Raw genomic sequence first — 22,131 nt, forward strand, 5'->3', positions numbered from 1 at the left:
GTAGTGCTACATGTGTTTTGTTGTGTCTCTGTCTCTAGTAGTGCTACATGGTGTTTTTGGGTCTCTGTCTCTAGTAGTGCTACATGGTGTGTTTGGTGTCTCTGTCTCTAGTAGTGCTACATGGTGTTTTTGGTGTCTCTGTCTCTAGTAGTGCTACATGGTGTTTTTGGTGTCTCTGTCTCTAGTAGTGCTACATGGTGTTTTTGTGTCTCTGTCTCTAGTAGTGCACATGGTGTTTTGGTGTCTCTGTCTCTAGTAGTGCTACATGGTGTTTTGGTGTCTCTGTCTCTAGTAGTGCTACATGGTGTTTTTGGTGTCTCTGTCTCTAGTAGTGCTACATGGTGTTTTTGGTGGCTCTGTCTCTAGTAGTGCTACATGTGTGTTTGGTGTCTCTGTCTCTAGTAGTGCACATGTGTTTTTTGGGTCTCTGTCTCTAGTAGTGCTACATGGTGTTTTGGTGTCTCTGTCTCTAGTAGTGCTACATGGTGTTTTTGGTGTCTCTGTCTCTAGTAGTGCTACATGGTGTTTTTGGGTGTCTCTGTCTCTAGTAGTGCTACATGGTGTTTTGTGTCTCTGTTCTCTAGTAGTGCTACATGGTGTTTTTGTGTCTCTGTCTCTAGTAGTGCTACATGGTGTTTTTGGTGTCTCTGTCTCTAGTAGTGCTACATGGTGTTTTTGTGTCTCTGTCTCTAGTAGTGCTACATGGTGTTTTTGGTGTCTCTGTCTCTAGTAGTGCTACATGGTGTTTTTGGTGTCTCTGTCTCTAGTAGTGCTACATGGTGTGTTTTTGGTGTCTCTGTCTCTAGTAGTGCTACATGGTGTTTTGGTGTCTTCGTCTCTAGTAGTGCTACATGGTGTTTTTGGTGTCTCTGTCTCTAGTAGTGCTACATGGTGTTTTTGGTGTCTCTGTCTCTAGTAGTGCTACATGGTGTTTTTGGTGTCTCTATCTCTAGTAGTGCTGCATGGTGTTTTTGGTGTCCCCTCTCCTCTAGGAGTATCAGGAAGTGGTGGTTGGCCCTCCCGCCCAATAAGCAGCAGCTCGTGCGTGAGAACTTCTGGCGTCGCCGTTGGCAGCTGGTGGCCGGGGGTATGGTTGCTATGGTGATCATGGCAAGTTTCTTCCTGACTCATCTGGACGAATCGCCCATCACGGGACGCACACGCCTCCTAGTGTTCAGTAGAGAGAACTACATGGAGCTGGCTGCAGTGACAGCAGATGGGGTGAGACCAATAACTGTATATATGAATGGCCATCGATCACGTGACACCATTCATTCCTTTGTGAAGACTCAATAGCGCGTTGAAGACAAATGAAGTCTGTTAAGATAACGTCTCATGGAGACATAACATGCACGGTTTGAGCTACTCCAGGAAGTGACGTTGCAGGCTAGCCCAGTACTGCAGTACGCTAGCCCAGTACTACATATATCTGGTGAATTAGAAGCAATTATTGGTATCATAATTGTCTTAAAAAATGTATTCCATTTACTATAATGGGGGAATCCTGTTTTTTGCTAACAATGCCTGCAGTACCGCGGACAGAGAGAGGGTGAAGAGATGCTGTTAACCCTGTGGGRCATATTAAATCTAATAAGATCATCGTTTTCAACCATTCAGATGAACCTGTTTTAGGAAATTGTGATTTCATAATATATGATATATTATAAACCTGGTGGTTCGAGCCCTGAATGCTGATTGGCTGAGAGCCGTGGTATATCAGACCGTATATACTGTTCTAATTACGGTGGTAACCAGTTTATAACAGCAATAAGGCACCTCGGGTGTGTGGTAGATGTCCAATATACCACGGCTAAGGCCTGTATCCAGGCACTCCGCATTGCGTCGTGCAGAAGAACAGCCGTTAGCCGTGGTATATTGGCCATATACCACACCCCCTCGGGCCTTATTGCTTAATTATAATATAATAATAGTTCAGTAACCGACTCTTGTTTGTGTCCTCAGTGCATGGAGGATGTTGATTTAACCGTGTGTGTGTGTTTTCTACCCAGTACATGGAGGAATTTGCTGAGTTGATGGTTCCAGAGAAGGACCCTCGTCACCAGGTGGTAGAGAGAGTGGTGGAGCACCTGGCCCAGAGGAACAAAGACATCCCAGAGGTCTCCTCTGTTCCATGGAGCGTCCACTTGGTCGACAGCCCTACCGTCAACGCTTTCATACTGCCTGTGAGTCCCAGGCCCTGGTGTGTGTGTGTGTGTGTGTGTGTGTGTGTGTGTGTGTGTGTGTGTGTGTGTGTGTGTGTGACTTTGTTTTTATTCCCAGTCCAGATCAAAACATGTAGACGAAACTGGCCAGCGCAGATCAAAACAGTAAGAGCAAAAGTTGACTGTTGTTTGTATGATACCTGTCTCTCTCCTCTAGAATGGAAAGGTGTTCATGTTCACTGGGATGTTGGAGGCCGTTGCAGATATTCACCAGCTCACCTTCATCCTGGGACATGAGATGGCCCACGCAGTGATGGGACACTCTGTGAGTATACAGCCAGGCCTTTCTGTCTGTCTCTCTAGTGATGGTACACTGAGTATACAGCCAGGCCTTTCTGTCTGTCTCTCTAGTGATGGGACACTGAGTATACAGCCAGGCCTTTCTGTCTGTCTCTCTAGTGATGGACACTGAGTATACAGCCAGGCCTTCTTCCTGTCTCTCTAGTGATGGGACACTGAGTATACAGCCAGGCCTTTCTGTCTGTCTCTCTAGTGATGGACACTGAGTATACAGCCAGGCCTTTCTGTCTGTCTCTCTAGTGATGGTACACTGAGTATACAGCCAGCCTTTCTGTCTTCTCTTCTTAGTGATGGTACACTGAGTATACAGCCAGGCCTTTCTGTCTGTCTCTCTAGTGATGGTACACTGAGTATACAGCCAGGCCTTTCTGTCTGTCTCTGGTATACGTGTGTGAGGATTTTGAATAGGACTGAATTGTGTGTCCTCACAAGGTTAGTTATACAAGACTGTGTGTGTGTGTCTTCTCGTTGCTTGCTTGGGGGCTACACAGAATCGTGTCCTGTTCTGTGCCGAGTGACTCGTCAGCCTCAGTCATGCTACAGTACTACTGCTCTCCTCCTCTCTCTCATCCACGTCACCTCACCTGACCTACAGCTCAGATCTGTTGCAGGTCTTCAGAGAGGATGTCATTAATTGCAGTGGGGTTGTATCATCAGTCACTAGTTGTAAGAAGCTCACAGACAGAGAGTACTTTAGATGTCTGAGACGCTAATGGTGTTTCTGGACTGACGGTACAGCCGTTTTTAAGTAGAGAGTCTGGTCCCTTTTCAATGGAATCAGAGCAGCTGACTGTTCTAATCGGATATGGCTCCTGCTCTGAGAGAAATGTTTGGAGTTGGTTTCTGATCTTTTCCTCTGAGACCTGTATACCCTCCAATACAGGACCGTTTAATTGGATGAAGAAAATGAATATGGATTAATCAGTTCCAGCCTCGCCCTGGGTGTCTGCTGTTAGATTCACCGTTTCCTAATGTAATCTCCATATTAGGTCTGAATTAAAAGTTGAGATGAAATAGGTGGGAACAATCAATACACTTACAGAGAATTATTTATTTGTTGCTTTTCTACGTTCTCTCTCCCCTCCCTACTTTTTCCTCTCTTTTTGCTCCTTCCTCCCTCCAGGCAGAGCAGGCCAGTATGTCTCATGTGGTAGACTTCCTGTCTCTGATCCTGCTAACAGCCATCTGGGCCATGTGTCCTCGAGACAGCCTGGCTGTACTGGGACAGTGGATACAGACTAAGCTCATACAGGTAACAGACACATATCAGGATTTTTCATGTGGTGGAATATATGTTTAACTAATCTCTCTGTCTCTGTGTGTCTCTCTCTGTCTCTGTGTGTCTTTCTCTCTCTCTCGGGTGTGTGTGTGTGTGTGTGTGTGGGTGTGTTGTGTGTGTGTGTGTGTGTGTGTGTGTGTGTGTGTGTTGTGTGTGTGTGTGTGTGTGTGTGTGTGTGTGTTGTGTGGTGTGTGTTGTGTGTGTGTGTGTGTGTGTGTGTCAGTTCCTGTTTGATCGTCCCTATAGCAGGAAGTTGGAGGCAGAAGCTGATCAGGTTGGACTCCAGCTGGCTGCCAAGGTACAGGATAGGACAGTAGCTCTGTCTCACTCTTGCCTCCTGACCCTTCTCTATATGCTGACTAAACTTACAGCTGCCTACAGTGCACTAGATGGCGATGTTGTCAAATCTAGAATTTCTCCCACTCTTCTAACCGTCAACCTGTTCTGGATGCTGTAGTAATGTATCGTTTCCGTGACAACCATACAGGCGCCCAGGGTGTGTGTAACCCAGTCMGTCTCTCCCTCCAGGCATGTGCTGATGTGCGGGCAGGGCCAGTGTTCTGGCAGCAGATGGAGATCAGTGACCAGCTGGGAGGAGAACATTCAGTACCAGAGTGGCTCTCCACACACCCCTCTCACAGGAACAGAGTTATACAGCTGGACAGGCTGGTCCCACAGGTAGCAAGCATGCAGGGGAGAGAGAGAGAGCGGGAGAGAGACTCGTCCACATACACCAGTATACACTGTCGCCAAGGGTCTATATTCAGAGGGGTTGGGTTAAATGCGGAAGACACATTTCAGTTAAATGCGTTCATTCCAACAACTGACTAGGTATCCCTCTTTCCCTTCCTATATGATGTCAATCTTGTTATCAAGTCATTCCTGCAGTCTGATGAGACATGGTGGCTGTGTGTTGGTGGTATGCACACGACCGATGAGTCTGCTATACCTGGTCTCACACCGCAGGCAGTTAGAATAGTCCACGTGACCTACTGGTGTTGCTAATGTATAGAAGCGCATCACATGGTCTGAAGACTGGTGCAAGAGGAGTACTCCCAACAGAGCAGTAGGATTGAGCAGGGAGTCTAGTCTAACGAGACACCTACAGATGTCGGAGCCTAATTTGACCCCATTCGTCGCAGGAGAAAAATAATCATGCAGCAATGAGATTTTAATAAATATTTAMCCTCACCGCCAGGGGGCAGCTGAAGGCGTTTGTTTTGTATACAACGCACACCGTACCTACATTATACCTTATGTAGGCTACATGCAGGCTACAGCATGTCTCGTGTGAATTCTTATGTAGAGGTAGATGCAGTTTTCGTTTAGGGGACATCTTTATTTWWAAAAAAATGTAATCAATTGTTTTATTAAATGTTGAAGGCAAGCATAAGGCAGAATAGATGTATGGTTTCCTCAATGTCTGTTTCCCGGGACACAGAGTCTWCATGGATTTGAATCCTGCCCACTGCCCTTTAACTCATGGATGAAGGTCTATTTTTTTACGCATTCGTTCCACGTTTTTTACAGTGTTAATTCTGTGTTGTTACAGGGTTAAGACAGAAACAACTCAAATGGTTAACAGTTTAGGCATGAATTCCGAGTGGTTAAGGTTAAGACTATGGTTTAGGGAAGGCTTAACTTCTCTGGGATATGTGGGACGGTAGCGTCCCACTTGGCCAAAAGCCAGAAAAAATGTAGCGCGCCAAATTCAAAAATATTACTATAAAAATCAATCTTTCATGCAATCACAAATGAAAGACACCAAATTAAAGTTACACATGTTGTGAATCCAGCCAACATGTCTGATTTCAAAAGGATTTACGGGGAAAGCACACCAAACAATTATGTTAGCTCAGTACATAGCCACAGAAAAACACAGCCATTTTCCCAGCAAAAGATAATAGTCACAAAAAGCAGAAATAGAGATAAAATGAATCACTAACCTTTGATGATCTTCATCAGATGACACTCATAGGACATCATGTTACACAATACATTTATGTTTTGTTCGATAATGTGCATATCTATATCCACAAATCTCGGTTTACATTGGCGCCATGTTCAGAAATGCCTCCAAAATATCTGGAGAAATTGCAGAGAGCCACGTCAAATAACAGAAATACTCATCATAAACTTTGATGAAAGATACATGTTTTACATAGAATTAAAGATACACTTGTTCTTAATACAACCGCTGTGTCAGATTTCAAAAAAACTTTACGTAAAAGCACACAATGCAATAATCTGAGACGGCGCTCAAAAATAACAACATTTCTCCGCCATGTTGGAGTCAACAGAAATACGAAATTACATCATAAATATTCCCTTACCTTTGATGATCTTCATCAGAATGCACTCCCAGGAATCCTAGTTCCACAATAAATCGTTGTTTTGTTAGATAATGTCCATTACTTATGTCTAAGTAGCTACTTGTTTAGTGCACATGTCCAAACGCTCGCGCAGATGCAGGCGAACTCGGACGAAAACGTCAAAAAGTTATATAACAGGTCAAATAAACTGGTCAAACTAAGTAGAGAATCAATCTTCAGGATGTTGTTATCATAACTATCCAATAACGTTCCAACCGGAGAATTCCTTTGTGTCTCTAGAAGTTATGGAAAGCAAGACGATATCATTTGGAACGTGCATGACCAGGAACTGGCATTCTGCCAGACCAATGACTGAAACACGTCCCATCCGGCTCAACATCACAGTAGAGGCTTCATTCCACGTTCTACAGACTGTTGACATCTAGTGGAAGGCGTAGGAAGTGCAAACAGATCCATATTTTACAGGGAATTGAATAGGCGATGAGTTGAACATTGACCAGTCTCAGAATTCTCACTTCCTGTTTGGATTTTCTTCTCAGGTTTTTGCCTGCCATATGAGTTCTGTTATACTCACAGACATCATTCAAACAGTTTTAGAAACGTCAGAGTGTTTTATATCCAATAGTAATAATAATATGCATATATTAGCATCTGGGACAGAGTAGGAGGCAGTTCACTATGGGCATGCAATTCATCCAAAAGTGAAAATGCTGCCCCCTATCACAAAGAAGTTAAAGCAGAATAATGAAAACCGACGAGCCTATGTATCATAAGTGTTCTTAGTGCCTACTAGAGCGTTGTGAAAGGCCGTAGCACAGTGGTCTAAGCAGCACGCTCCAGCTCCGAGCCTCATGAGTTGGCGCCCAGTGCTGGGAGATATAGTGACCAGTCTGAACCTGCATTAGTCCCACATGTTAATTTCTTTTATTTAAATGTTTTCAAGATGACGTTGGAGGCGGCTTATGGTAGAGATGTTAGCATTAAATTATCTGGCAACAGCTCTGGTGGACATTCCTGCAGTCAGCATGCCAATTGCACGCTCCCTCAAAACTTGAGACATTTGTGCCATAGTGTTGTGTGACAAAACGGAACATTTTAGAGTGACCTTTTATTGTCCCCAGCACAAGGTGCACCCGTGTAATGATCATGTTGTTTAATCAGCTTCTTGATATAGCACACCTGTCAGGTGGATGGATTATCTGGGCAAAGGAGAAATGCTCACTAACGGGGATGTAAACATATTTGTGCACAAAATATGAGAGAAATACGCTTTTTGTGCGTATGGAACATTTCTGGGATCTTTTATTTTAGCTCATGAAACACGGGACCAACACTTTACATGTTATGTTTATATTTTTGTTCAGTATATATTTACAAATTATACATCATCTATAAAACGTGGACAAGCATCCACAGTGGAGGAAAGTTTATTGTTCTACAGTAGGCCCAAATCAGCTCATCAACTCAGCCAGGGAAACACAGTAACTTATTCATTATGTGACAATGGATAGGCTTACGTGTAGCCCACAGAATGTAGCCTATTGGACTATTGCAACCATCGATGGCACTAGATTACCAGCTGATGTCTCATTAAACCATCAGCACGTGCTAAATTCACCTGCACAGCTTTTCTCAATTACAACCATTGTTGGTCTCCTCATTACCGCTCCCTAAAAGTTGATGTCGGGGTTACCTTAGTCCTGCTTGCAACCCTTTTAAGATATGTTCGGTCTCTGGTTGGTCTTATCATCGGAACAACTTTTTGAACAGACTAAGGGGGATTTATCTATTTGACAAGCATTCTGTACAATGGAAATAAAGTATTTCATTATTTAACACAGCAAATCTACTGTGGCGATTTACCTGACACTTTGTATGAATGGAAACTCATGTTGGTGAATCTTACTGTTATTATTATTTATTTTTTCCTATTTATGTTATTCAAAGTGTCTGGTATGGTCATTTCTTATCAAGATTGGGGGGTAAATTATCCCTGGTCTCCCCATATTTGAAATGTGTAAGCAAATCAAGTCAATCGGGGGAATTTAGTTATTTTTGCCTGAAGGGCGTGGGACGGAATCGAACCCACGTCGACATGGTCGGCCTACACGTGCACGGCCCTAAGAGTGGTGTAAAGCTCGCCGTCATTGGACTGGAGCAGTGGAAACGCGTTCTCTGGAGTGATGAATCATGCTTCACCATCTGGCAGTCTGACGGACAAATCTGGGTTTGGCGGATGCCAGGAGAACACTACCTGCTCAAATGCGTAGCGCCGACTATAAAGTTTGGTGGAGGAGGAATAATGGTCTGGGGCTGTTTTTCATGGCTAGGCCCCTTAGGTCCAGTGAAAGGAAATCTTAACGCTACAGCATACAATGACATTCTAGACGATTCTGTGCTTCCAACTTTGTGGCAACGATTTGGGGAAGGCCCTTTCCTGTTTCAGCATGACAATGCCCCTGTGCACAAAGCGAGGTCCATACAGAAGTGGTTTGTCGAGATTGGTGTGGAAGAACATGACTGGCCTGCACAGAGCCCCGACCTCAACCCCATTGAACACCTTGGGATGAATTTGACCGCCGACTGCGAGCCAGACCTTATCGACCAACATCAGTTCCCGACCTCACTAATACTCTTGTGGCTGAATGGAAGCAAGTCCCCACAGCAATGTTCCAACATCTAGTGGAAAGCCTTCCCAGAAGAGTGGAGGCTGTTATAGCAGGAAAGGGGGAACAACTCCATATTAATGCTCATGATTTTGGAATGAGATGATTGAGGAGCAGGTGTCCACATACTTTTGGTCATGTTGTGTACGTACATACAAACACAAGACACACACACAGACGTATGCATGTATGCACACCACACACCCATATAACCTCACAGGCACAGTAGCACACAAACTCTCGTCTGATGGACAATTAGTGTTTTCTCCATCTGTTCCTCTCCTGCTAAAACAGACACACTCAAGGGTAAATACACTCCTGTGTGTCACACAGGGTTAGATGCACACACACACACACACACACACACACAGACAGTTGGCACGCTACTGAGCCCTCCTGTTGAATCCCAGACTGGGACATTGACCTGTAGAAGTAGTGATCTGGATCCGTACAGTTTAGGGATGGATTTACTCACATCCACCGTGTGTGTAGGACAGAAAACACACCTGATTAACGGACGGCCGAAATGTACTTTCAAAGAATCTTGTGGCCGTACTATCGTCTCTGACCACACAGCATCTGCTGTCACTTTCAGTTAGTTTCCTGACGATTGTTCATTTTCGGTGGGGGGGTTCTAAGCTGACTTGTATAATTGTTTTAAGATGGTCATATTATTATGTATCGTTTAACTAACCCCTTTTTTGGGTAGGCACAAAACCTTCATACGTTTTTTAAACCGGTACCGGTTACCTTCAGATGAGTCCCGTGAAACTTGAGGGTCGTAGAGCAAAACGGAGAACACAGTGGGGTCACAGTAGTTTGTAGCCCAAACGGTTCGGACGCTACAAACAGAAGTTGGTACATCGACGGTACCAACTTCAGAAGAGTCCCCTGATGCTTGTGGGGGTCGTAGAGACCACCATTGTGTTTGCGAGAGTCTCCCATTCCTTAGATTGAAGACCGATTTTTGGGATATCTCATGGTCTGACAAATACCGCTCCATCTCTGCCACCTTTCACCGTAGATGGGGAAGTGCGACATCGGCGCATGCGATGGCTTGAGACACATCTAATGCAAAAACCCAGAAATCTCTAGCTTAAACYGGGATTTTTTTAAAATTTGCGTTACTTTCATTGAAGCACCGGTACGTCAGTTGACTCTAGGGCGATAACAAGCCACTGCCACACGCTGCTCTCATACGTTTGTCTTTCTGGTGTGTTTCCACTATAACCTCCCTCTGTCCCTCTCCCCAGTACCTGGAGTTGAGGGAGAGCTGTTCCTGTCCTGCCCTCCCTGCTACAGACCCCAGAGCTGTCTTCGCTCAGAGTGTCAAAGTGCTGTTGAACGCTACTAGGGACCTGGAGGGAGAGTCGGGGAAGAGACTGAAACCACAAGCTCTGTCCCAGAGCCCAACCTCAGACCACAGCAGGGCTCCACACCCAGGGGGACTGGCTACTGCCCTGCTAGCCTCCTCAGCCACAGCCTCACCTACAGCCACAGCCCTGACCCTAGACACTGCTACCCACCTCTAACCCCCGGGCCACTACCCTCGCCCCCTGTCTTCCCAGCCCCAACCCCAGGCCTAGTTCCAGTCAGTGATTGTAGCTCCTTGAGTGCTAATTGACTGATGCTTGTAAGGTCTTGTAAAACTACTGTTGCCACCTGCTTCTGTGGAATTGCTGCAAAAAGGTTTTGGGTAGCTGTTCTTTTTACTGTGTGTAAGAGGGTACAGGCAGATGCTTTGAATGTGTTGTGTGAATACATAGAGATATGATCCTGTTTTAATTGGAAGATTTCAAGTGGGGACATGCTGCACTCAATGGCCTAATGAGCATATACAATGAGCATATACAGTGAGGTCCAAAATGATTGACTCCCCTGATAAAGATGAGCAGTAATGACTGTATAAAATAAATAAATACGATTGATATGATTTTATACTTCTACAATTGCTTAGAGAAAGAGATTTTGTTAAACAATAATTGTTTTCTCAAAAAGGTAGGGTTTGAAATTATTGACACCCCTAAAGATTGACACCTCTAAAGTAAAGTAATCAAACGTTTAGTATTTTGTCCCATAATCCTATCACGCAATGACTACATCAAGCTTGTGACTCTACAAACTTGTTAGATGCATTTGCAGTTTGTTTTGGTTGGTTTTAAGATTATTTAGAATATATTTCTCGACACTTCTACATTGATGTGGATGCTACCATGATTACGGATAATCCTGAGTTAATTGGGAATAATGATGAGTGAGAAAGTTACAGAGGGTCAAAGATCATACCCCCAACACATGCTAACCTTTCACCGTTACCAATAACAGAAGAGATTTAACAAATGATTGTTCAAACTATGGCTATATGTCTTCTATGTACACCTCACTGAAACTGCCAAGCAATAATTTAACATGATTTCCGAAATCAAGTTTATAGGGGAAATAAAAGTCAAAACATCTCAACTATAAAAGAGTAAAATACTAGATTGAGTCATCCTCTTTCCAAAGACCACAACCTGGAAGTCAGTGGAAAGTTGTGTTCGTCCCATCTCAGTGGTGTTTGTCTAATACATGTTCATGTGATTAGAAATAATTGCCATGTAATGTGTTTCTACATGGATTGTTGTACAGCCAAATTCCTCAACAGTAAGATAACACTTAACGCGTGAAATAAACCTCCTTGATTGATCAAAACTGGAAACATAAATAACATTCTAACAACATTGAGGAAATGTCTTGGTCACCCTGATACAAACCATGTAAGAATGTCCTTCAGAAAGTACTCATACCTCTTGACTTATTCACATTTTGGTTTTCTGGGTAGACCGTGTGTAGGCACTGTGTCCTGTATGTCACCTACTTTATTTACACTATCGTGTCCATCCATCACCACCTGTTGCGATGTGTTTTTGTGGTAATGTGGCCATCGTCAAGTTAATTTAAATGAGTTTTATGTCTCGTCCTGAAGGAATGGTATTGTGTTGTATTTTAGTGTCAAAGATCTTTGTGAAATCATAGAAATGTGTAGTTTTGTACAAATCATGTATTGAACAAGCCAAAGAACATATTTTCTATACTAGAATGTACACCTTAGAACCTGACAACCCAAAAATGAATGGGTTTTGAGGTAAACTGGTCTAGTGTGGTTTGTCGTTGTAACGTAAGTGTGAATGTCTGGGTTCTAACCTTGGTTGACCGTGTTAGCACACTGAGCTAAAGCCTAGGCATTTGCTCAGGGGGAATGCACGAGTCTACAGTGTCCTTTCCTCTCTGGTCGAAGGGAATTGTATGAGTCTGCTAGAGCAGGACTCTGTAAGTCACACACATACAGGAGGGTGTGACAGTGTAGTCCCAGTGTAGTCCCAGGGGAGAGAGGCAGAAGAAATGCATTATCCTGTGAGAGAAGCATAAGATCATCAAGCTGCTTCCTAACACACAACCCAGTAATATACACACGCAACCCAGTAATATATATACACAACCCAGTAATATATATACACACAACCCAGTAATATACACACACAACCCAGTAATATATATACACACAACCCAGTAATATACACACAACCCAGTAATATACACACACAACCCAGTAATCATATACACACAACCCAGTAATATACAGCACGACACAACCCAGTAATAATCACACACCAAATGGCAACCCAGTAATAAATAACACACAACCCAGTAATATACACACACAACCCAGTAATAATATAGTACACACAACCCATAATATACACAACGCAACCCAGTATATAATAACAACCCAGTAATATACAACAGCACAACCAAGTAATATACACAAAAACAACCCAAGTAAATTATAATATACCACAACCCCCCAGAATATATACACACACAACCCAGTAAATATATACACACAACCCAGTAATATAACACAACCCAGTAATATACACAACACAACCAGTAATATACACACCCAATAATATATACACACAACCCAGTAATATACACAACCCAGTAAATAATACACACAACCCAGTAATACTACACAAACCCAGTAATATACACAGCACCAGTAATATATAAACACAACCCAGTAATATACACACCCAGTAATATATACACAACAACCAGTAATATACACAACCCCAGTAATATATACACACAACCCAGTAATATACACACACAACCCAGTAATATAACACACACCCAGTAAATATATACCACCAACCCAGTAATATACACACACAACCCAGTAATAATACAACAACCCAGTAATATACACACACCCAGTAAATATACACAACCAGAATATACACAACCCAGTAATATACACACACAACCAGTAAATATACACAACAACCAGTAATATACACACACAGCAACCCAGTAATATACAACCAACACCCAGTAATATAACAAACCAACCCAGTAATCACACAACCCAGTAATATATCACCACGCAACCCAATAATATACCAGTAATATATATACACACAACCCAGTAATATACACACACAACCCAGTAATATTATAACACACACCCAGTAATATACAACACAGAACCCAGTAATATACACACACAACCCAGTAATGTATACCAGCCGCAGTAATATATACACAAACACCAGTAATCATACACACACAACCCAGTAATGATACACACGCAACCCAGTAATAACTACACAACGTAACCCAGTAACATAATATACCATACCAACCCAGTAATATACATAACAGCAACCCAGTAATATACATACGAACGCATCATATCACACCACGTACAACAATGTATAGTACAACAGCAGACAGTAATATAATCAGCAGTATTACACACAACCAGTCAATATACAGCAGGCTCCTCAGTAATTATAATACACACAGACCCAGTATATACACATCCGAAGTTATAGTACATACGGCAAACCCAGTAATATACACACACAACCCAGTAATATTTACACACAACCCAGTAATATACACACACAACCCAGTAATATACACACACAGAGGCACGTGCCCCAACAGATTTGTCCTGTAAAAATGAACTAATATTTGTTACTCTGTAATACTACTAACCACCTAGCAATTTTATGAAGTTGACTTTAGCTAGCCCAGATAGGTTCCCAATCTCCCAACCTCATAACTAGATACCAAGAAGCCATTTCAGGCTATCAAGCAAGTTACCTTGTCTATCTATCTTAGCTGACTTGCCTGCTGGCAAGGTTGGTAGACTTTTAAAAAGCAAAAAATTACACTAAATGTACTGATTAAGACTCACATTCCTTTCAATTTTTTACCCAGATTTTAGCAGAGAAGCATTTTTATTTTATTGTTTATTTTTACCACCAGTTTGGAGGATACTGACCGCTCAAGAAGTATGCTTAGAAAGGCAGAAGAATATACATATTTTGGACAGAATTAAGCATTATGATTATGGCTCTAGAAAAAGTTTTCAGGTGTTTGATTTTTTTTTTTAACTCTTAAGTTACTGATGGGGGGCCCCACTACGGACCAGCCATCCCCACATACTTTGTGCCCCCTCAGATTTTTGGGGTGAATGACGCCTCTGTACACACACACAAGCCATTACTGACAGAGAGAGGTGGAAGAATTAAAACCAAAAGAGGTAGACGAAGAGAGGGATGCATACGAATATAGGCGGTGTGTTTGTGYTGTAGGCCTCTATTAGGTTTTATAAGGTTCTTGATATCAGGTTCAAAGGAACAGTCCAATCAGACTTGTTTCAGTGTATCAGGATCCGTATAGACATGTAGTAAAGCAGAGTACTGAGAGTGAAGCAGCTCTTCACCTGTTCAGTAAACCAACACAAACAAACCTGGACCAGGCAGCACTGCTGCACTGAGGAAAATTGAACATGAGTGCATGCAAAGTAGACAATATACACACATGCCAGAGGTAATTGTAACTAACATATATTCATGCATGCAAGCATAGACACACATGTGAAGTAATTTTAAGTTACATGGGGAGTGTGAGGGACATGTTATGTTTGTGTATCAAATCAATGCTACTTTTCTAATAACCAATTAGATGGGTTCATGCAGGTGACAGACTGATCGTATATGGAGGATTCCTCAATATCACTGATAGGCAACTTGGCAGTATGCCCAGAATGTTGCTATGGGAACAACCGAGGTATCTCAGTTTCAAGGTCTCAACTTGGAGAGAGAAAGCCTCGTGAGGTATTGGTCAGTCACCGGTAATTATGAATTAATTATGCAAAATCCTGCAATTATAACTTGTCTGTGTATAACCGTATATAAGACAACTGTTGGGACTGCCCCAGRGGAGTTTCTGATAGACCTGTACGGTGTGAAGAGTTTGTTGTAACTCTCCAGCTTGCTGATAATTAAGAGTGATTAATTTAAGTTTGACTTCAGGTGTCCCTGGTGTTGAATTTCCTCCACAATCTTGGCGTCACAAACTGGATCAGTGATTCCACCTGTGGAGCATTCCAGTGGTCTGTGAGGGAACACCAGGGAGAACACGCATTCCATGTGAAGGCGTGCAAGGGAAATTCCCGTCTGACCAAAGACGACGTGGATCCGCCAGATCAGACTTTTACTGTGAGCTGCCCGGGGAAAGATACCTGATCCGCGAACCTCTGAGGGACACGTCTACTGAATTTAAATGAATTTGAATTAAATAAAAATTATAAAACTAATAAAACTGAACTCAAAGATGTAGAAGAGAGTACCACTAGTCTTGAAAGAAGGCTAGAGCTAGCCCTAGGAGAAGGCTAAAGTGAGGGCAGGAGGGGCCCCACTGACAATTGTCTGTAGGCATTTATATGAGAAGTGTCTACGTGGTCTGAGAACCACTGATAATAGCACAAAGTGTTATTTTAGGCATTTATGAGAAGTGTATGTGGTCGGAGAACCACTGGGAATAGCATAAGGTGCTATTCTATATGTATTCGAAGCGGCAAGACTATAGCATCTATGACTATACAAACTATTGATACCATGGATGCTGAGAGACTGTAGATGCTGAAGGACTATAGATGCTGCAGGGACCATAGTATCATGACACAAGGCGAGACCAGATGCAGACACAGGAGGCAGATTGTTGGAGTCTTACAATATTTATTAWTCCAATAGGGTAAGGCAAGAGAATGGTCGTGGGCAGGCAAAAGGGTCAAAACCAGTTCAGAGTCCAAAAGTCACCAAAGGGCAGACAGTATCAAGGTCAGGGCAGGCAGGATTATCAGGCAGGCGGGAAAGTAGTCCAGAGTCAGGCAGGGGTCAAAACCGGGAGGACTATCAAAAAGAGAATAACAGAAGTACGGGAAAAACACGCTGGTTGACTTGACTAACATACAAGACGAACTGGCACCGAGAGACAGGAAACACATGGATAAATACACTGGGGAAAATAAGCAACACCTGGAGGGGGTGGAGACAATCATAGGAACAGGTGAAACAGATCAGGGCGTGACACAATGCTATAACTATAGGGACTATGGATGCTATTGGGACTATAGATGCTCAGGGACTATAGATGCACAGGGACTATAGATACAGTGCAGACTATGGAGACTGTAGAGGAACCGCAGAAGATACATATGTATGCATAGGAGGTAACGACAAGTAATAAGGGAGATTACTAAGTGTGTTTGGGAATAGTACTAAGTGAATGCGGATGAGAGTATTGTGTGCTGAATTAACTGAACAGGGGTTTAGCCCCGATATGAGAGTTGTGTGAGTGTGGGATGACGTGTTAAGCTGGACGTTTTTTTTCTTCTAAAGAGTTCAACAAAGAGTTAGAGAATGGGAAAGGGAAATAGTAAGAGTAGGATGGATGATCCGTGCTGGGAACCAAAAGGCCTGAGTAGTGTAATGTACCAAAAAATTGGTAGGMGGGTACTGAACCAAACAGAAGACTGGACAAAATGAACAGATGGACATTTCCCTCTTGATGGGACACTGAGCACAGAAAGACTGGAGTCTGTGAGAGGCCAACTTGAAAGAAAACACAAGAAAGTTAAAGTGAAGTGGGATGATTTCAGAAAGTGGGAGAGAGAAGCAGAAAATTCAAAGGATAAAGCTGCAAGAGGACTGATGGTAAAGCAAGTGGAAACAAAGAAGAAAGAGAAAGAAGAAAAAAAGAAGCCTGACTGGCCTTTCTCTGAGGGGAACCCTTTCATGTGGCCCCCCTTGTATCCGACACTGCCAAATCCTCCATCAGCAGACGGAGATGGTGGCCACCCACCCCCTCATAACCCATTTGGGGTTGGACCTGTGCCATGTGGAGGAGCCGTGGGATTAGGAGCTGTTGGAGGAGCTGCAGAAGGTGCTGAAGATAGAAAGCTACCGGCAAAAACAAGGACCAGAGCAAACGAGCAGAGAGGAACAGAGGAGAGAGAAGAAGCCGAGCTTGAAGAGCTCAGAAAAGAACTGGAGAAATGTAAGAGAAAATAAGAAAGTAGAGGAACAAGAAGCAAATTAAGGAGTGAAGCAGAAGTAATGAAGCAGATAGTAGCCAAGATGAAGATTAAAGGAGCAGCAGCGAAGACAGCAAGGACAAAGCAGAAAAGACCAGGATAGAAAGAAAACCCCCAAAAAGAAGCTTGAGGGAATGTTTCCAATAATACGTTACCCCAACACCAATGGAGGTGGGAGGTTGATGAAATAAAAGCAATAGTGGGCGATGTCATTGACCCAGCAAGGGATGCTGGGAGGTTTGAGGAAGAGGTCAAATCAATCATTTCCATGTACAACCCCACCACCAGAGAAATTGAAGAAAAACTCCACCGCTGCTTGAAATTTCAAAAGGAAGGACTATAAACACATGTGAGACCGCGATGTACCAGTTGCTGATCGTGGTGACCAGCTGGATGCAGTTTTTATCTCTATAAAGGCTGCTTTACCCAAATGCACAGACTGGCAGAAAATCCATTCCACCAAACAGGGAACTGATGAAAAATTGAGTGACTACATGGAAATAATGGAGACAGTCTTCCTCCAACACTCAGCCATGACGCCTGACCAAGACTCATACAGCAGCCTATTGTGCCATGCTCTGGTGACAGGCCTGAGACAAGATCTGAAGACAGCTGTAACTACAACTTGTATTGCATGGGAAACAAAACCACTGTCTGACGTAAAGCCATATATCACCCATGCGGAAAGACAGTTGAAGGAAAAGGAAACTTAGATTGGACAGACTGAAGAAGGCACAGCTGATGTACTACTCGGGAGGAGGAAGAGGATATCGAGAAAATGATGGCAACCGTGGAAGTCAAAGAGGCAGAGGAAGAGGTAGAGGCCGAGGGGCCCCTGCTGGAGCTGACGGAGGGTGAGACTGGAGCTGCTACAACTGTGGGATGGTAGGGCATCTTTCAACACAATGTCCTGGAGTAGGAGAAGGCCAAGGAGAGTGCCCGTCCCCACCTGTGGGCATGCAGGTGGACAACCCATTTGGAAGATGAGGTGGATAAGGGGGCTACCAACCATAGGATGAGGAGGAAACAGAAGAAGAAACTAATTAAGAAAACAATGATGAAGAACCAGAAGAAACCCGTCAAAAGCTAATATTGACCACTTTGTCAACCCAAAAACCTCTTATTGATATTTTAGTTAATAAACATATAATTCAATTTTTGGTGGACACTTCGGCCGCGGTCTCAGTGTTGAAATTGTCTGCCCTGTCTGGTTCCGCCTCAAAGAAAACAATGCACACAGTTGGAGTGTCTGGAATTCCCTCTGAAGAATGTTTGACTTTTCCCCTGGACATGGAGTGGGGAGAGGGCAAATGGAGACACCGATTCCTGTACTCCTCTGCCTGCCCAGTGAAGTTATTAGGAAGAGATTTGATGTGTAAAACCTGTTGTCTGCACTGAAGAAGTATTGTCATTGGGATCGAGAGAAAATTGAATATTCCTGTGCCTGATTAACTGTTACTATGCTTGGCACCTGGATGATCAACATGTTGAGGGACAGCTGAGAGAGCAATCCCTCTCTTCCCCGTTGCATGGTAACTGGGGGGTGTCTGAATACCTACATTGTACTTCAGCTGTTCCCTCATATGAAGAAGACCCTGAATACCAACAGAAATGGTCGAAACAAAAAGAGAAAGTTGAGATAACCATGAATGGGATATACAGAGGAGTAMACTTCGCAGCAGCTGGAGTGGTATTGACGGAGTCTGTCTGAAGTCCCTGGCTCTGTTCCCCATTGTAGCTTATCAAAAGCTCCTGGAAAGCAATGGAAAGATGTGGGTGTTTGGATGAAGAAAGTGATGTAAGCAACCCATTGGGTAGTCTGGGAAGGGGAAGGAAAGTGGGCAGCTTCAACAGCAACTTTCTATTCCCCATACTGGGSTACTGCGATGACAACCCCAAGAAAATTCCTGTTGAAACCATGCCTGAGGTAGTACAAGATAATTCACACATTGATTGGCTAAAGGATATACCTGAAGAACTGCGGTCTAAATCAAAGACTGACATTGGACGTATGAAAGGAGCTGCACCAGTTGTGGTCATTCCAAAAAGCACRSACAGACCTTACAAAGCTCAGTAACCTCTTAGCAAAGAAGCTAACAAGGGTATCATTCCCATTCATAGTCCGTTAGTGGAAAGAGGCGCTCTGGTTCCCTGCCTGAATTCACCATGTAACACACCAATTTGACCTGTTAGGAAACCATCTCGTGATTAGCGTTTTGTGCACGACCTTAGAATAGTAAACAATGCTGTACGTYCTAGAGCACCCCTGGTGCCTAATATTGTTACCATTTTYTCCCAGGTGCCTCCAGGTAGTTGCTGTTTTTCAGTAATTGATTTAGCTAATGCTTTCTTTAGCATCGTTTACGTTTCTTGGGGAAAAATGGAAATGGACAGTGATGCCGCAAGGCTACGTTCAACCACTGGCAAACTTTTCCCAAGAAATGTCTCGAAACCTAGAGGGTTTTGTTGCTCCGGGAGGGAGTACTTTGGTTCAGTATGTTGACGACTTGTTGTTTTGCTCACAATCAGAGGAGATATGTCACGAGGACACTAGGGCATTGTTGACTTTTTTGGCAGAAATGGTTTATAAAGTTTCCCTGAGTAAAATGCAATTATGCCGGAGCTCCGTTAAATATTTGGGTCATGACATTACTTCTGAGGGTCGCGCCCTCTCCAAAGATAGATTGCCTGAACCTGTTACAAAGCAGCATATGGTGTCACATGGTGTTGGGTGTAGCTGGTTACTGTCGTCCATGGTTGAAAGTATGCAGAGATAGTTCAACAGCTGCAGGATTGTATTTATGGGAGAAAGATGGATGCGAGTGAAGTTGTGGTCTGGATGGATGAGGGCAAGATGGCATTAGTAAAATTGAAACAAACATTAATGCCTACTGCTTGCTTTGGTTTGCCAGACCYTAATAAACCCTTCCACCTCTTCATTTTGGAGACGAGTGYGTTTATGTCAGCAGTTTTGACACAGTATCATGGTGTGGGATATAGACATGTTGGTTATTATTCTAAACGTTTGGATAGTGTGATCAGGGGAATGGTTTCCTGTTTGAGATTGGTAGCGGCTGCTACTGAGGCTGTTTTGGCATGTTCTGATATTGTGGCTATGTCTCCCCTAACCAACCATGTGCCTCATGCTGTGCACACAATTATTACACAGGCAAGAACGTCTCCTTTGACGCCTGCGAGACTGCTAGACTATCAGAACATTCTGTTGACAATGTCTCATGTTKCTCTGAAACGATGTACAATTCTTAACCCCTCAACTCTTCTCCCTACAGCAGATGCCGGTGAAGATCATGACTGTGACTTAGGTATTGAAATTGACCGTAGCCRTAGATTGGACTTGAGAGACACCCCGTTAGACAACCTAGACTTTGAGTTTTTGTAGATGGTTCTACCCAGAGAAATTAAGATCCCACACAGGCACTGGTCTCTCTCCACATGAGGTGCTGACTGGCCGTCTCATGAGAATGACTAATACACCCTTCACCCAGAACAGGTTGTCCCTGCAAGGAATGGAGGACGACATGGTTAAGAAAAGGATGGTTACAAATCCTTTTTGTATGTGTGTGCATTTTAGATTGTAAAACCCAGAGTGAAGGGTTTGAAAGTATGAAGTGTCTGGTTTTTCTTGTTGATTTCACTTACTTGAATAGAAATATTTTGATAGAAGCTATAATCTAATGCTTACATTAACATGTAATGATAATTACCACAGAGTGAAAAGAGGAGGGAATGTGAGTGAAATGTTATGTTTTTGTATTAAATCAATGCTACTTTTCTAATAACCAATTAGATGGGCTCATGCAGGTGACTGACTGATCGTGTATGGTGGAATCCTCACTATCACTGATAAGCAACTTGGCAGTATGCCCAGAATGTTGCTATGGGAACAACTGAGGTATCTCAGTTTCAAGGTCTCAACTTGGAGAGAGAAAGCCTCGTGAGGTATTGGTRAGTCACATGTGCGAGCCACCGGTAATGATGAATTAATTATGCTAAATGATGCAAATATAACTTGTCTGTGTATAGCCGTATATAAGACAACTGCTGGGACRGCCCCAGCGGAGTTTCTGATAGACCTGTATTGAAGAGTTTCTTGTAACCTCTCCACTTTTCTGATAATAAATAGTGATTCATTTAAGATTGACTTCAGGGGTCCCTGGTGTTGAATTTCCACCACAGGAGTCTAAACAATGCTGCCCCACACTAAGCCTAATCAGAACAATTAGGAGAGAGAGGGAGCAGAGACAGACAGAGAAGGAGAGAGAGGGGGGAGGTATAGAACTAGAACCATGGAGCAAGGGAAGAAGGAAAATAATGGGGAGAGAGGGGGAGGATGAGAGGGAGCGATAGAGGCATGCTGAGAGAGAGGAGATATTCTCCTCTGTTATGTCCACCTGTATGTATGATGTCTTAGGCTGCTGCCAGAAAGAGGACTACAACCTCTGGCTGTGTTTAACTTACCTGGTTGGAGAGAAGAGTCAGTGAAGGAAGGAGGGGAAGAGAAATGCTCAGTGAGAAAGAGACATGCATTGGGAGTTTAGAGGGTTTTGACGAGAGGGAGATGGAGAAAGGGGAAGAGAAAGAGAGGGGATGGAGGGAAAGCGGGAGAGAGAGAGATGGAGAGAAATCTCTATTTTAATTCAAAGTCACAGTGCAGCCCTAAACTCAATCCACTTTCTGCCACGCGTATCAACCGCATTGTAAGGTTCTTACAGGGAAGTGTCCCACCCTGTCTCTCTCTTGCTCTCTCTTTTTCTCTCTCTCTCTTCATCCCTCCCTCTCTCTCGCTCTCTCTCTCTCTCTCTCCTGGCAATTCCATCTCTCTCTCTCTAAGTCTATCTCTCCGTCCCTCTCTCCCTATCTTCTATTGTAAGGTTCT

General features: G+C 43.4%; 1 protein-coding gene across 2 annotated transcripts in view; it reads left to right on the plus strand.

Moving 5' to 3' along the window:
* oma1 (OMA1 zinc metallopeptidase) overlaps positions 1 to 12,286 on the plus strand; it is a 20,731-nt gene extending 8,445 nt beyond the window's left edge. For both annotated transcript variants that reach the window (XM_023999239.2, XM_023999238.2), the window contains exons 3-9: positions 993 to 1,221; positions 2,010 to 2,183; positions 2,380 to 2,487; positions 3,646 to 3,774; positions 4,025 to 4,099; positions 4,330 to 4,479; positions 10,054 to 12,286. In XM_023999239.2, the coding sequence (XP_023855007.1) occupies positions 993 to 1,221; positions 2,010 to 2,183; positions 2,380 to 2,487; positions 3,646 to 3,774; positions 4,025 to 4,099; positions 4,330 to 4,479; positions 10,054 to 10,332 (1,144 nt within the window). In that variant the 3' untranslated portion in view covers positions 10,333 to 12,286. The remainder of the gene's footprint in view (positions 1 to 992; positions 1,222 to 2,009; positions 2,184 to 2,379; positions 2,488 to 3,645; positions 3,775 to 4,024; positions 4,100 to 4,329; positions 4,480 to 10,053) is intronic.
* Positions 12,287 to 22,131: the final 9,845 nt, after the last annotated feature.

This window comes from Salvelinus sp. IW2-2015, linkage group LG13 (assembly GCF_002910315.2).
Source record: "Salvelinus sp. IW2-2015 linkage group LG13, ASM291031v2, whole genome shotgun sequence".
NCBI lineage: Eukaryota > Metazoa > Chordata > Actinopteri > Salmoniformes > Salmonidae > Salvelinus > Salvelinus sp. IW2-2015.